Here is a 17,467-nt window from a genome sequence, read left to right as displayed (position 1 = left end):
CACAGCATAGGTGACAGCTCACAAAATCTGGGAACCTGGGTCACACTACACTGCCTACAGGCAGCTCAGCAGGTTGGAGAGGGTCCTTTCAAGTTGGTGTAAACCCCTTCCAGGCAGCTTAGCTGGTTTCTGCTTCTTCCGGACTTTGGTCTACTCTCAGAGTCTTCTTCTCAGCTTCTCTCCTTTATTGTTTACTCTTGGAAAGGAGGGGCCTAGTGAGTCTAGTCAGCTTCAGGGAGCTCCTGATGCTATTTTGAGCTGTTTGCCTTCTGGTTTATGGAGCTTGCCTGGAACATGGAATGTTTCAATTTCTTAGGAAAACTGCTACAGGGCATTTGATCCCTAGCCCCCAGTGCTCCTAACATTCTTTCTGCACCTCTTTGGCAATGATCCCTGATCCTTGGAGGGGGCGACTATAGTTGTCATATATGGCTAAGAACTAGGCCATTGTGCCTCAGTAAGCATCACTTGTTCTCAAGATTATGAGTCGAGGCCAACAGCAATAGTGATCTATGGGCATAAACAGAAATTTTTAAAAGGAAGTTTGATAGCCACATCGGTTTGTTAAAAGGATAGAAATTGCTTCCCTATTGGAACCTATAACCTACCCAGCCACATCTTTTTTGGTCCTGGCTTACAGCACCAGATGTGAACTTAGAACCCTTTATTGTGTAAGCTATTTTTACAGTCATAGAGATGGAACCAGTTATGGATTCCACCTATTGTAATGCTTTATACAGCTGTAGCAGTTATTGTTCTAGTGCTGTGTACCAAGTTTCTGCTCCTTTCAATGACTGAGTCCTGCTGGAACCATTTGCTCAGGTCGCTCTTGCCATAGCTTCTTGCTCTAAGCCTTCTGAATTGGTGACTCCTAACAGGAACGAACACTGGGGTAATAAGGCACACAGCTATTTAGCCTGTCCTGCACAAAGGCCTCTTGAGTCTTTTTGCCCCAATCCCGTACAATACTCTTTATCAAGTTAAACAGAGGATGGGCATCTTGGACAGGATGGGGTGTGAAAATCTGCCAACTATCTCAAGAGCCCCCCCCCCAGATTCCTATAAGTCCTTTACATTACAGGCATAAGCTATTGTAGGATTTTGTCAATAATATTGTCAGGTATCATCACATCTTACCAGGCTACAATACCTCCAATAATTTTATAGTTATGCCAGGTCCTGCACCTAGTGTAGATCGCCCATCATCATTGTTCCTTTAGATGTACCTGTTCTTTATCTCCAAATATGAATCTGCAAAACACTCAGAGGTTAACATCATGCCATCTATATGAAAAAATCTTCTCCAGAGGATGGGTGGGACAAGACAACATCCTGAAGCACGGTCCTATAACAAACATAACCTTGGTGAAACACTCTGAAAGTCTGTTGTCACCTGTCCTCAGCAAGTGTCAGGTGACCCCAGAACTTCACAACTAAGAAGATCCGAAAGTCAAACATGAGCAAGGTCTAATACAGCATGGAAATGGTTCCATGCATTTCTATCAGTTGCTTCCTCTGCAGATCAAGGTTTGGTACAAAGCGTGGCTAGGAGGCATTAACTGAATTAGCTCCCTGCAATCTTTGGTTATTCACTCCAAGCCACTCCGTTTCCATATCCTAGAACTCTTCCACAGAGCCTCCTTTTATTTCTCCATGCCTGATGAACTCAGTGGGCCTGACTTAATTTGCTCAGTCCTACCCAGAGTCAAGGGGGTATGTAACCCTGCTCTCCTGTACTGCATTTCCTGAATCCTTGAGTCCAAGAAGCCCTGGGTTGCCTCTCCATTCCCTATTCCTGGTTGTTGGGGGAGTTCCTGTCTGGACAAGCCACCTCCACCCATAGAATCACCATTTTCTGGCAGGAAATGTATTCTTCTTAGTTTCCAGGGCTAGCTAAGCTGGACTGTCTTCACTTGTATTGCTCCATCATTGATCCTCAGGTTTTTAAAGCTTTACAGAAGCTTCTTAGCACAAAATTTGGTTTTCTATCAATTTTTTTAGGAACACTCAACACATTTTTTCTTTAGGAATTGCTAAATACAAATCTTGACACATTTATCTTTGAATAATTCAGACCAACCTCTTTCTGTTTGACCTTTTTCTCATCTCCTCTAGGTCGCTCTCTCACTTTACAAACTCTCTTGACATGCTGGTCTAACTTAATCAGATCCACAAAGGCCTTTCCTACTTTATAAAGACCTTGCCACACCAAAGGGTTCAGCAAAGCCACTAAAGCTCCATACCAGTCTTGAGGTCCCTGCTAAATGAACGTTTTCTTAAACTCATCTGTGAATATGGTTCTATCTGGCCCAGTAAAGCGGGATACAAACACAGCCTCTCTTTTTCCTAGTTCCCTCTTCTATGGTCTGTAGATGGAAGTTTCTGTCCTGCCTGGCCCAGCAGCTGTTCAGTCCCAAAGAAACACACAGAAACTATATTAATTACAACACTGTTTGACCAATGGCTCAGGTGTATTTCTAGCTAGCTCTTACATCTTAAATTAACCCATTTCTATTATTTTATATTTTACCACGAGACTCGTGGTTTGTTACCTCATATCTTGCTTCTTGGGCAACTACATGGCGTCTGCCTGATTCTACCTTCTTCCTACCTGCATTCAGTTTAGTTTATCTGCCTATCTATATTTTGCCCTACCATAGGTCAAAACTGCTTATTTATTAATGGTAATAGAACATATTCACAGCATAAAGAGGGGAATCCCACATCCCACAGCCTCTACTTACAATGGTCCTCTATCCTGAACATTTTGGGGGACCTCAGATGGAGATAACCAAGTGTTCCTAATTGCTCTGATAAGCCAGTCCATCTGGAACTGATTTCCCTCATACCATATCGGGTTATGTAGCCTTTGCCTTAAGGAGGGATGACTAGTTATATTACTGCCTGCACCACAGAACAGTCTGATCCCAACCATTCTCATATTACACAGCCTCACAAGGCAGGCTGTTACAGGGTCTTTCATTGACTGTTGAAAAGTCTTCAATAATTCTAGCTGTTCAAGTGCTGAGTATTTCCTTATTACCCTGGTTTCTTGCATAGAAACATTAAGTACCCCATCTGCATATTGGATTATAGATTTTTCTCTTTTTCCATTAAAGATTGGACCTAAGAGATATCTTCTATAACTTCATCCTTCTCTCTTATCTGTTTGTTAATCTAATTTATTTGTCAAAGCAGAACCTAACATGGAGAATGCTAGTTTCGTTTCTCTTTCTCATTGCAATTTACACAAACCCGTTCCTGCTTGGCTGCTAGCCTCAGATGTGTTTCTAACTACACACAACAGAGGCCAGGCAACCTCTACTGTGGCTTGCCAACAGTCTTAGCCCTTGTTCATTAATTTTAAAGACTGAAAAATTTCCTTTTGTAGATGGAAGAGTTTGTCCCAAATGGTCCTGCAGCCATTCATTCCCCCCCAAAAAAACCCACACAGAGGCTTATATTAATTATAAACTGATCTATTAGCTTAGGCTTCTTATTAACTAACTCTGACATCTCAAATTAACCCATTTCTGTTATTTTATATTTTACCACAAAGTTCATGAAATAAAATATATTCATAAAATATTTTATATTTTACCACATCTTGCTTCCTTGGTGTCTGTTGGCATCTGAGTCTCTGCCTTTCCTCTTCCCAGAATTCTGTTAGTCTGGTTGTCTCGCCTATGCTTCCTGCCTGACTACTGGCCAATCAGTGTTTTATTAAACCAATATGAGTGACAAATCTTTACAGTGCACAAAAGCATTATCCCACAGCATTTCCTCTAAATTTTAACTGTTTTCAGGTCATCTCCATATTCATGTGGTGAACCCCAGTCATCAAGCAGGCATACTATCCAGTACCACATAGACAAAGACTGCCATCCTGGGATGCCTCCCATAGGCACTCTTAATACTGATGGCTCAGCCTTAGTTCCACATCTCACTACCCAAAGCATGAACCATGCAACCTCGGTTGCAGCACAAAGGCACATTAACACACACCATACAGGGCAGGACAACTGTAAGGAAATTTCTTCCATAGATGCTCTCCCCTCAGTTTCTCAGCCTCAATTTCATGCTTTGCTACCCATAGCCAGAGCATGCACTCATTGCCTCCAAACTTACCTTTGGTTTGGTCACGTACAATTATGTTGTGTGCAAAACTTTTCCTGGGGAATACAAAACACACACACACACACACACACACACACACACACCCCAATCCCCTCCACACACGAACATGACTCACCACAGATAGGGAATCCACAATAGATCAAAATATCAATATCATCACAGTCCAAATTGGTGAATCAATGAGTTTTACTCACAGAAATATGGGTGAGGGATTACTTTACAAGAGCTGAAATGACTCAAAGACAGTTGCATCGCCAAAACCCACCCCAGCATGGGTGACAGCACATAAAATCTGGGAACCTGGCACACACTGCACAAGCTACAGGCAGTTCAAAAGACTGGAGAGTGTCCTTCCCAAATGACTCAGTTGGTCTAAACCTCTCCCGGGTAGTTTAGCTAGTTTCTGCTTCGTGCAGACTGCTGCTCTGGTCTCGGAGTCTTGTTTACAACTTTGCTCCTTTGAGAGAGACTCTGAGCAGCCTTTATTGTTTATTCTTGGTAGGGAGGGTCCAGTAAATCTGCTCAGCTTCAGGGTGTTCCTGAAGCTATTTTGAGTTGTTTACCTTCTGTCTTAAGAGGTTTCCTTGGGAAATGGAATGTTTCAGTCTCAGAGGAGATTGCTATACAACAGTCCCTCATCAAGACTAAAAACTATTGCTCTATGATGAACCCTATTAGAGTTTGCAAAGATAAACTATGAATCTGAATAAAAGATTTGCCAATGGCATATTCATCAAAGGACTAGGATCTTGAATATTTAAAGAACACTCAAAACTCAAAAAGTAAATAAAACGCAATTCAATATTTCACCAAAGAAGGTATACTGGTAGTAAATCAGCAGGCCAAAAGATACTCAGCGCCCTTAGCCATTAGGAAAATGAAAATCAAAACTGCAACAAGATACCTCTAGTCAGCATCAAAAAAGCTTCTCTTGGCTGCAAACAGAGACCATTACATAAAAATACAGAGATCAACTGATCAAGGGTTGTCTGGCCCAAAAGATACATCTACAACACAACTCTTGCACATAAGGTTCGGTGAACATTGTGGAAGGGTAGGCAAAATATTGTCAGAGCCAGATGACCAGGAAGTCAGCTGTGAGACTGTGTCTTCTCAAAATAACAGGGAACCTACACCCATAATTCCTCAACAGTAGGGCTGCCTAAACGGGACATGAACAATGGCAATACCAATAGACATGCTAACACTGAAGGGTGAAGTCTGATGTAGACAACTACAATCAATTACTGACTACTGAGAAATAGATTGGTCTTTCCCAAGGATGAAGTCCTAAATGATAGAAAAAAAAAGCTTATCAACTTGAGAAGGAGTTGAGAGCATGTGAGGGGTTGAAGGCAATAAATGACAGGGGGAATGATGTAATTAGATTTTAATCACAGTTTGGAAAAAATGTCAAATAACAAAATAAAGAAAAACCCACATTGATATATCACCATAGACTTCCCAGAATGACTCTAAAAGCACACTACTAACTGCCGTTGAGGTGATGAAAACCTAGGTCATGCACATATTGTAAGTGGAACTGTAAAGTGAAATAGCCTCTCAGAAGACAACTTCGGAGTTCTGAAACAAAACAAAGCAACAGCAGCTGCAACACACACACACACACACACACACACACACACACACACCTACCTATGACCTGGGATTTGTACTTCTGGACATTTAGCTCAGAAAAATGAAAACTCATGCTCACAGTCAAACTTGTGGATGGATGTTCCTAGTAGCTTTCTTTATAATGACTCCAAAAAGGAACACAGGAAAATCTACAGGGAAGTGAGAGGGGTTGAAATTATGTAACTACAGTACTCATGTCAAAAATCAAATTCAATTAAATTAAAAATATAGATAAATAATTATATATATATCACAGATATAGGTTTTATATACCATATAAAACCTGGGATCCATAAATAAAAGAAAATATGCCATAAAAATATAATGACTCTGAAATGGAAACAATTCATATATCCTTCAGACGGACTCTGGTTTGAAGAATGGGAGGCACATATATAAAATATAAAAGGACTACTGATTCATGGAACAACTTAGTTGAATCCCAAGGTAATTACGCTGAGTAGAAAATAATCCATAAGGTTACACACTGTATGATTCCCTTTACAGCTGCAGACTCCCTATTTGATGAGGATGCTCTTGAACTCTTGATCCACTTGTCTCTTACCTCCCAAGCGCTGGAAAGTATGCGTCATCATGACTAGCTTATATAACACTCCTGAAATGACAAAATTATAGAAATAGGGAACTGACTAATGGTTCCCAGCAGTTAGTGGCTGGGGTGATGAGGCTTGAGATGATTGTGGCTGCCAAAGGATAACAGGATGCATCCTTGTGATGGAGCTGTTTTTCTATCTTCATTAGAGCAATGTCAATATCCTGGTTGTGATAATGCACTACTAGAGTAACAAGCTGTTACCGGAAAACTGGGTCAAAGGTATACTGGCTAGCTAGCCCTGTGCGCTTTCCTATATCTACATATGAATATGCAATTATGTCAAAATCAAGCTTAATTTTTAAAAAGTCTTTTATGCACACAAAATAGCAACGATGACAAGTCGGGAATCTTGTAGAAGAAAATCATCAAGGTAGAAAATGGTCCGGAAATTATGTCCTAGAGAAGTGGAAGGGACTGATATCACCTGAAAAAGGAGCCCTCCTGGGGGCAGTACTCAGAAAGCTGCCCAGGGGAAGAGGATTACATTAACATCCACAGGGAGAAAGCACAAAGAGGAGAGCTTTTCCTCCACATCCGGAAGAACATTTGATGACGCTTCTGCGATAGGACAAAGAGGTTTCCAGGACATGGGTTTTAGTGAATGGAAAGGCACAAGTCAGAAAGAAAAAAAAAGTAAAACACCTGTTCAGCTAAACAGGCAAGACGAACCCAGCATTTTGCAATTTTCTCCTCGGAAGGGCTATGGGGAGTTGGGAGAACATTGGACGTTGAGGCCTGCTTCATGTGTGCAAATTGCTGGAGACAATGCTGTGGTGTGTTGTGTGTGCCAACTTCAGGGAAGGTGCTTGTTAGTTGGGTAAATGGTAGGTTCTTTACTCAGCAGGGTTTGTATTTAGAGAAAGATGCTATTCAAGCCATAATTCCCAACTCCTGAGCTTTTCGCTCCATCAGCCAGGCCCCAGAGAGATACAAGAGGAATTCAAGAAGACGGCCATGAAGACAACAGTAAGACACTGGCAAAGAGGTTTGAAATGGGTGGCTCTGCCCTTTGAAAGGCTGTGCCCGTCACTGGAGTAATTTCAGATGAACAAGCACATTAGGAAAATTACTACTATTATGCATTGCAAGGTTGCAAAGAACACCGTATTTTTTTTTTAAAGTCTTAGGACAGGGTTGTTGAAAGTTTGCCGGAGTCTTGTCTGAGTGTTCTCACAGATTTCCTCAGAGCCCACCATGTGGACACTCAGAATGTTCCTGATTTCTACTAGGGCTGGGACTAGGGAAGGGTTTCTCGAAGGATTTCTGTGGACATGTTTCACTGTCTATTGGGGAATTGACGTGTAGCATTGACAAAGTGGAGCCAGGCAGGCTCTTTGAGCAGGTAGTCCAGCCTATTTCGTACCAGGCCAGACAGACACCCTGTCTCAGAACTAAATTGGATGGTGTGGATGGTGCCTGAGAAATAACACCCAGGGTCTTGTAGCGCCACATACATGCACATGTGCGCTTGCATACACACACAAAATAAAAATAATCGAAAAGTGGGCAAATGACCTAGACAGGTAATAACCCTCCAAAAGAAGTTACACAAAGGACACAGAAGTATAGACCAAGATGCTGACCACTTTGCAACAGGGAATTGCAAAGTCAAATCAGAATGAGTTATTATTCCCTACCCACTAGGAGCTGTAATGAAGAAAGATAGATAATATCAAGTACTGATGAGGGGATGGAAGGAACAGAACCTTCAGATACTGCTGTGGCATGGGAGATGATACAACCACTTTGGAAAGAAGTGAATTGCTTTGAAGTTAAACATAGACTTAGCATGCAACCCAGAAACCTCCTGCTAGCATTAGACTCAAGGCAAATGAGACCCCATTTTCATACTTTGTATGATTCCATCTAGTACATGAAATGCCCAGCAGGCAAACCTAGAGCCAGATAGTTCTAGATAGTTCAGGAGATGGGATGACATGATTTCTAATAGGTACTGGGGTTTGGGGGGAGGATTCAGGTATTCTAAAATTATGGTGATGGATACAGAACTGGGACTATGCTAAGAAATCTATCAAGTCATTTTGTCATTTTGTTCTGGACGGTTTGTAAATTATATCTCGGATCTGTTGTTATGAAAAACTCCAGCCTGCCCTCCCTATGACAACTTGTAGTGAATTCTACTGTTGTAATATAATTTAATGCTGGAGACTAAAATGGGGAGGTGCAGATGTAGTGGAGACCTCTTTGTAGCCTTAGTAATTCAGAGGTTAGGTAGGCAGTGCACTTCTACGGAGGGCTATTTTCCAGGCAAATAAGGCTTGTTGCTGGAACCTTCCCCATACCTTGTCAAGGTCACTGCAAAAGTCAAGACAAATAGGGCTGCAAGACAGGGCTCAGGCAGGCTATGTACTTGGCAATTAAGAGTACCAAATGAAGCATGGCTCATCCCTATGCGAAGTTAAAGTGTCAACTGTATTTAGTTGGGAATTGAATATCGATATTCAATTAGTGCCTTGGAAGTCTACAGTGGGTAAAGGCTTCTACTTGTTTGGAGGGGGGAAAAAGACGAAAGGAAAGAAAGGGAGAAAGGAGAGGAAAGGAAGAAAGAGGAAGAAAGAAAGGAAGGAAGAAGGAAGGAAGAAAGGAAGGAAAGAAGCAAGCAAGCAAAGTAGGAAACCAGCTTCTAGTTAGAGGGAAGGATTGGGGGGACCCAAGAAATCTAATCAACCTAACCCCTGCAGTCCCCGGCTCGGCCAGCGGCCGAGCTGGGGGCGCTGCGCGGGGGAGCCGGCAGGGGGCGCCCTCCCCGTTCCTGCCCCGTGGCTCTCGCAGCCGCCCCCTCCACCGGCCCTGACGTCCGAGCCCCCGCCTCTTTCTCGTGGGCTTTCAAAGGGCGCTTGGGGCAAGCCGGCCCTGAGCTTCGCTCTGGCTCTGGCAGCAGCTGAGCGAGGACGCTGTCGTCGTCACCTGCGCACCGCGGGCACTCGGCACGCACGCTCCGGGTCCCTCCAGCTGCCGTCCGTCTCCTGAGCAGCAGGTGCCGCGGGGACAGCGTCTCAGCTTCGAAGCCACCAGCCCAGTCACATGGAGAGCAGCGGCAGGCCGGCCCCAGCTGAAGCGCTGGAGGAGGCAGGCGACTTGCCCCAGGGCAGGCTGCCGCCGGGGTCCGAGGGTGAGGCGGGGCTGGCGGGGCCCGAGGGCGCAGGGGACGCCGCCTCGGGCTGCGGCTACGAGGCTGAGGGCGGCCGCGGGCCACGCCGGGCTCTCAGGGCTGTGTATGTGCGCAGCGAGAGTTCTCAGGGGGCGGCGGCGGCTAGCGACCCCGAGGCCGGGGCTCTCAAGTGCCTCCTTCGAGCCTGCGAAGCCGAGGGCGCCCACCTCACCTGCGTACCCTTCGGGGAGCTCGACTTCGGGGAGACAGCCGTGCTCGATGCCTTCTACGATGCAGGTGAGGGCGGGTACCCCCTTGGTTCCCACGTCCCTCCTGCTGCCCTCGCTAGCTCGCAAGCCCTGCCACTCCTCCACTCTGCCCTGGCCCTCTCCTGCGGTCTCCCCTTCCAGCCTCCCACCGTTGATGCTTAGTGCAAATCTCTACCTCCTGGACAGGGGAGAACAAGTAAGGAGCCTTTGAACAGATAGAGACTGCAGGCACTTAGAATCATTTCATCCTGTTTTTTTTTTTTTATAATAGCCAACAACTCACACTAGCGCCTAAGACACTGATTCGCAATCAGAGTCGAGACCCCTGTAGATCACAGAACAGCTATCTGCATTCCGACTCATAATGGAAGCGAAATTACAGCTATGGAGTAGTAACGAAAATGATTTTTTGGTTGGGGGTCACCACAACACAAACTGTATTAAAGGGTTGTAACGTTAGGAAGGTTGAGAACCACTGACCTAAGATGACGTCGAACCTGTTTCCCACTGTGTTTTCTCCTGGCATATCCCCAATGTAAGTTAATCACTTAAGTCATCTGGGAGAGCTGCCTTTTAAATCTTGTTAGGTAAAATGGCTCACCTTCCTAATCCCAGGAGACAGAGACAGGAGGATTGTAAGTTCAGGGCCAACCTCTGCTTCGAACGGAGTTTGGGGCCAGCCTAGGATCCAAAGTGAGACCTTGTCTGAATCGAGCAAAACAAAATCTCCTTGCCCATCTCAGAGTAATGACATCCAATGTGAGGCCTTGGGAGTGTTTAATTCTTCCAGGTGATTCCATTCTACAACCAGAAAGTGGCAATTACTGCCTGGCATGCATGTGTGTGGTGACGCTTCCCAGTGGCCTTTTGAACACTTTCACATGCGTATGACGGGGTGTAATCTATCGTGACATCATGGTTTTTAATCTCACAGTGTAATCCATTGCTAGACTAAGACCCTGTTCCAGGCTCACTGCAGTGAGTGCAACAGAACGATCCAGTTTTCCTGTCACAGCTTTGAGTTGACAACAGTTCCTTCCGTGTAGAATGAATCCTTACCTGCCTGTTTTCCTTCCTTAACCTTTGGAACAAATTTGTGTGACCAGGACGGCATTCATAAGTATTGTATACGACACGGTAATTACTAGGGGATGTTGGTGCCTTCGTTTCTCCATTGGGCAAATGGTAATAACAGTATCTACCTTAAACCTAAAAGCGGTTTGAACAGAGTCTTTGGGGGTTGTTTTCAAACAGTGTTCATGGCATGTTGTTATAACAGGATAGACATCTTAGCCGTGTGTATAAAACTCAGCGCTTTTGCATGTTTGGCAAGTTCTACCACGGAGCCACCCTCCCACCCCCTACCCCCTAAACGGGCAATCAATTCAGCTTGTTTACTGGAGGCAGCCCGGATGTAGCTTTTTTTTTTTTTTTTTTTTTTTTTTTTTTGGAGCAGCAAATGACCAAACCCTCTCCTATCTGGAAAGAGGCAGGGCGTCAGGCTTGTTCAAACAAGTGGCAGCTGTACCCGCTGAGCACACTCTCTTGACATTTCTGACCATGCTGAGTATACTCTTGAGCACCACGTCTTTTCAGAGAAGTTGTTCAGGGGCCCACTTCACCTAGAACCACTCCGTTTTTTTCTCGACTTTTATTCATTCTGCTCCCAAATGGAGTTTGAACACTCTTTGAAAAGTAAAATGTTCTTTGGGCCCTCGGGCCCAGCTCTCCCCTTGCGCGTGCTGATAGCCAGTTGAAACATCCGTGTGCAGTGTCTGCTTCTCTGGGCCTAGCAGTGTGTGTTCACATGCCCGAGTGGCACACCTCCAGCTGCTTCAGCAGGCTCCTTTGAACAGACCGGATGGCACAGTGCCGACATGAAACCCGAGCACCCAGAGGGAGAAGAATCACCTTTGCTCACTCTGGGTTCACACTGTTGACTTTTGCCTACACTGTGAATCCTTTGGCCAGCCTCCTTGTCGGGAATAAAGAATTTCAGCCGATGCTGCTGCAGTAAGCAGAGTTCTTTATTAAACAGATGACCTCCACAGCCCTGCCCTTTCCTGGCTTCCTGATCGCCACTCTCACAACCTTTTTGGCATTTTTCACCAAAAAGATAAAAATCTGTCATTGGCTGCTTGGTAATAATAATAATAAAAAAATCTCTAAAACCACAATGTTCAATTGAGTAGCCTTTGGCCACAAGTAGCCATTAACATTTAAATTGGTTTAAATGTAAAATATGATCCGTGGAGTCAGAATAGCCTGTTTCAAGTGCCGAATATGGACAGTTAGGTTCTGTCTGTGGGATGACAAAGATATGGAATGTTTTCCTCATAGTGGAAGGTCTCCTTAGCAATGCTGTTCTAGAACAGGATTAGTGAGGGAGGGCAACTGTTGAACTGCCCCAAGTGTATTGTGGGGGGAAACCATAGAGGTGTGACTTAGGCACTTCCTGTCTTCTGTTCTCATAGCAACTCAACGCGGGGTTTGATGTGTTCTTCTACGTGTGTGTGTGTGTGTGTGTGTGTGTGTGTGTGTGTGTAGCCTAGATTTTTGTGTCATTAGTACAAGGTTGATTAGAGGGGCTTCAAGAAAGCTTCAGGCTGATGGAAAAATCTAAAAGAACTCACACTGGAGCTGGGAAATGTGCCTTAGTGGCACAGCACCTGCTTAGCATACATAAAGCAGAATCTTGGAAAACAAAAGAACTTAATGCTGGGTACACTAGACTGGAAACCTTGGCAATTGAATGAAAATAGAACGATAGCGATAATTTTCTTTGTGGTTATTCACAGCTATGTAAGTATGATTTTTAAAAATAAATGTACCAGGAGATTAAAGATGGCCTTGGCCCTCTGGCTTAATCTGTCCCCGCTGGAGAGAGTGGCCTGAAGTGCCACCATGTTCTCATTTACTCCAGGGATAAGACTGCACGAGCCCCTGCCCAGACATCAGCTGTTTTCTGAGCACCCAGGCATTTGGTGGGCCTTTCTTGAGCGGCCTCCTTTCTGTGCTGCTGTTAGCGCTACTCGCTCAGCATTAAGCCTGGAATGCTCTTTAGTCCTTAGCAAAGTGGAAAGAAGCACTGCAGCTGCAGAATTTAATTGAACCATGCATGGCTGCTCACCTTGAGTGCTTTCTAAATAGAGAGATTTATTAGCCGGTCCATGGCTTTACTGGCTTACAGTATTTGTTACTATGGAATATGTAGTATTTTTGATTCCCAGCAGTCAACTTCCAAGCAGTTTTGGTGTATGCCATAAACATTGATGTATGTATCAGACTTTGAGATAGCTGCTAGCCAAATCCTAGTCCAATAGTACAGTTGAGATAGGGCTGAACTTATACAGGGTATGCTGGAAAAAATCATGTTTCCTGTTACTTTGGGCAGGGTTTGAGCTATTGGGTGTGACAAGGTTTGGTATAAATGCTTGGTGGGTTCCGGGGCTTGATTTTGTGATTGGTGGGGGAGAGCGTTTCAGGACTTGGAAGTCTATTTCATTCTAGCTTTGAGGGCAGTCAGAATTGGACTCAGAGAGGGGAGGAAAAGAGAAGGTGTATTTGATAATTCTCGTTCTTAAATTATGTTTATTAGGGAAAATTTCAAGCATGTACAGAACCAAGCTTCAGCAATTATTAACATTCTAACTTTCCTTTGATACCAGGAATTGAACCTAAGGACTTATACATGCAAGGCAACTATTATACCACTGAGTTATAATCCCCACCCCTCATTCTGTTATCTCTTTCCTACCCATTCCCCACCCAAACTTGTTACTATATTTGCTACATGTACAGCGATGTAAAGTGACTAGGCCTTGTATAACTTATACTCTATCACCATATAGACTGTTCTGTCTTCCCGCCCATGTCTCCTTCCACTTCCTCTCCCCTCACTCCACTCTAGATCCCAAGCAATGACTGATTTTCCATCACTTTAGAATTGAGCTACCTTTCTTGGGGTTTTCTATAAATAGATTCTATATCTTTTGTGGCTTCATTCACTCAGCATGATGTTTTTGAGATTCACCCATGTTATTACATGGCAAGTTTTTCTTTTTTAATGCTAACTACTATTCCATCATAAGAATAAGCTACAGGTGCCAGGTGTAGTGACAACTACACTACCCAATTAGCAAGCTCAAAACTCCAAGTTCAGTGAAAGACCCTGTCTCAAAAATAGAGGAGAGCTGTTAAGGAAGATGCAACATCAACCTCTGATCTCCACATGTACTCCCATATACACAAAGGTGCGCGCACGCGCACACACACACACACACACACAAATATATTCAGACATAATCTCCTATTAATGAACATTTGGGTTGCTTCCAGTTTGAGGCCATTACAAAGAAAACTGCTAGGAACATCTGTATGTCTTTTGTGGACTAGTGTTTACTCATTCTTGGAATAGCTAGGAGTGAAATGGTTAAGTTCAAAAGTTAGCTATAGTTTCAGCTATATAAGGATCTTAAAACCTTTATCTAAAGTGTTATACTATTTTATATTCCCAGAAACAATGCATATTTTCATATCCTCATCAATACTTTGAAGTACTGATATCCTAAAATGTAGCTTTTTAGTGAGGAGTATAGTAGTTTCTCATTGATGGATTTAATATGCCTTACCTAATAATGATGTCATGCAGGTTTCTAAGTGATGTTTGTGACATGAATATGAAGTCACCTACCTATCAATTGTTGTTACCTTCTTGTTGAATTTTCAGCTCTTTTAATATATTTTGTGTGATTAAGTACTTTGTCAAAGCCGTGAGTCTCTCTCTCTTGCTAACTTGTCCATTTGTTGGTGCTTTTTGATGATGTACTCTGATTTAGAATATCTTTTAGAGCTTTTTAGCCTGCATACCTAAAACACCTTCCAGGGTTTAGTTGTACCGACAACTAGTCCATGTAATCTTCTGAAAGCTTACAGTTTTCACTTTTACATTTCAGAGCTTTCTCTAAAGAAACTGACATTCTGAGCAAGACACTTTAGCTTAAAAAATTTAGAGAGGCTAATCTTGGCCTAGGATGAATCTAACATTTGGAGATTGGTAATAGGACCCTGGCGCTTTCTATCTTCTCATCCTTCAAAGGCTCAGAAGTCCAGGTTCTTTAGACTAAGGACCTGCCTGGAATCTGAAGAAAAATCTGTCTAAACAGACTAACATGCGTCCATCCTAATAGCCCACTGACCCTTGGAATGCTTGGGTTTACGCGTCAGGATTTGAAAGTCTACTCTATTATCTGTTGGCTGAATGTATCTGAGTCTTGCTAAAAAAAATATCTTCAAGTAAATGTCAGTGCCTTGAATTGAGCAAATGCTTACTATCTCTGTACCGTTCCTCTCTAACTCCTGCCACTACTTTGGTGTATAGTGTATTGTTTGGTGCAGTTGAGACTCAGATTTAAATCTCTTAAACAATTGTCACATAGTATGGTCTCCTGCAGTTTTTAGGAAAAGATTCCTGAGTTTTTGTGATTAAAGAATGAACTTCCACTCTATTCCTTGTTCTGAACTGAAGAAAAAGACCCAAAATCAGCTTTGAGTGTGCTTTTTGTTTTCCTGTTCAATTGAGACACAGCATATACAGAAAAAGGTGGGTGAGTTTTGCCTGATATTGTCCTTTTTTATAAATATAATTTCAGCTTGTACCTTTACATGTCTGGCTCCTTTTGTTTACTGTTAGTTTGTGGGTTACCTCTATGACATCATTGTAGCCATAGCTTATTCCTTGCCATTTCTCTATAGTGTAGTGGTTCTCAACCTTTCTAATACTATGACCCTTTAATACAGTTCTTATGTTGTAGTGACCCCAACCATAAAATTATTTTCATTGCTACTTCATAACTGTAATCTTTCTACTCTTATGTATTGTAATGTAAACATTTGTGTTTTCTAATGGTTTTAAATGACCCCTATGAAAGAACCATTTGCCCCCTCAAGGGGGTTTTGAGCCACAGGTTGAGAAACACTGCTATAGTATTTCAGTGCGAGAACATGCCACAGTTTATTTTCTGTTATAAATAAGCATTTGATGTTCTTTGCTTATGGCTAGAATACACTAATGAGTGAGTACATACCATATTCATCTTTTTGGGTCTGGGTTATTTCACTCAGTAAAGTGTTTTCTACTTTTATATTTGCATGCAAAATTCAAGATATCATCGTTTTTTACTGCTGAGTTGAACTCTAATGTGTAGATGTGCCACACTTTCTTTATCCATTCTTCCATTGAGGGCACCTAGGTTGTTTCCAGGTTCTGGCTATTATAAATAGTGCTGCTATGAACTTGGTTGAACAAATGCATTTGAGTTGGTTCTATCTAAGATAATCATGAATAGTGCTGCCATTTATGAATATTCTAGTACTTAGGTTTTTAGACAACTTTATTGGGATATAATGCATTTATTTAAAGTATAAAGTTCATAGGTTTTAATATATTCACAGTTATGTAACTATCAGTACTGTCTAATTTTAGGCTATTTTAGCCCTCAAATAACAACTAACTCTTGTAAAATAAAAACCCACCTGGAATCTAGTGAGAATTACATTAATCCTTTCCAAGGGTAGTGTCCCCAGTAGTCTAGCCACGTTATATTAGTACCCAGCTCTTAAAGGTCCTACCTACTAGTTTTATACTACCACACTGGATATAAAATATTCTAACACATGAACCTTTAGGGACACAGTCAAATCTTATATAAAACTGTGGCTTCCAAATATTCATTATATGAACTGGGAGCAATTACCATTTTGAAATTTAGAATGACTGTTGGATTTTCATCAGATTTCACAAGACCCAAATTTTAAACCATGTTAGATGGGTTTATTTAGAAATGTGTTCTCTGTCCTGAGAAGGAGAATTCTGCATCTAGAGTGCTGCTTGTTACTAAGATACAGCTAAGTCTTTGTAAAGCCTATGACTAATGGACGTATGGTCAATACAAATAATAAGCACTCGGCATTCATTTTACAGTGGAAAGCAGGCATGAGAAAATACAATGACTCTAGAAGAGGTAAGGACAAAGAAGGATAGTTTCATACCCAGCAGTGAGTCATTAGCACTGGATGAATCCAGTTGCTTTTAAAGGCTGTGGCAGTAGATGCCAACGAGGAAATGTAAAGCGTAGAAGAGGTGAAATCAGCAGCCGTGCAAAAGTCTCTGTTTAGGATATTGAAGGAACAATTGATTTTCTTAAGTAAAAGATGGCAGTATGATTGTTGAGGAAGTAGATGTAAAATCCTCAAATCCTTTCGCATTGACTGACACTTCAGTGAGACAAATAGAGAAGAGCATCAATGTAGGACCTGTTCCCTCTGATTTTTGTCATTGTCAAAGAAAAGCTTCCTGACCTTTTCCTGGTTGGTAGCATGTGCCAATAGCACAGCAAACCCAGCTCTGCTCCAAAATATCATATATCTCAAAGGCGACGCAACACTTCTTGAATGTAGAGGTTGTGCTTAGAAAATCCTTCTAAAAAATAAGACCCCCCCCAAATTTCCTTTTAATTAAACAGTAGAAGGAATCTGAAAAGAAACTAGCATGTGATGAGGAGGAAAACACTGATGCAGTATATTCAAAGGAAGCCAGAATAGGGACTGTGGAAATGTGACAGCACGGATGCTAATGACGGTGTGGACGCTACTTAAACTGCAGCTAGCATGAAGGATAATTTGGCACATTGTTGT

At 42.6% G+C, this 17,467-nt stretch overlaps 1 protein-coding gene across 1 annotated transcript in view; it reads left to right on the top strand.

The window, feature by feature from the left end:
• Positions 1–9,327: 9,327 nt before the first annotated feature.
• The window catches only part of Map3k15 (mitogen-activated protein kinase kinase kinase 15), a 121,839-nt gene continuing 113,699 nt past the window's right edge, over positions 9,328–17,467 (top strand). Inside the window, exon 1 of the mRNA XM_085684891.2 lies at positions 9,328–9,800. Coding sequence (XP_085541017.1) covers positions 9,437–9,800 — 364 coding nt within the window. The 5' untranslated portion in view covers positions 9,328–9,436. The remainder of the gene's footprint in view (positions 9,801–17,467) is intronic.

The sequence above is a fragment of the Myodes glareolus genome, chromosome X (genome assembly GCF_982192425.1).
Source record: "Myodes glareolus chromosome X, mMyoGla1.1, whole genome shotgun sequence".
In the NCBI taxonomy this organism is placed as follows: domain Eukaryota; kingdom Metazoa; phylum Chordata; class Mammalia; order Rodentia; family Cricetidae; genus Myodes; species Myodes glareolus.
This window is presented reverse-complemented; position numbering and strand designations above follow the sequence as displayed.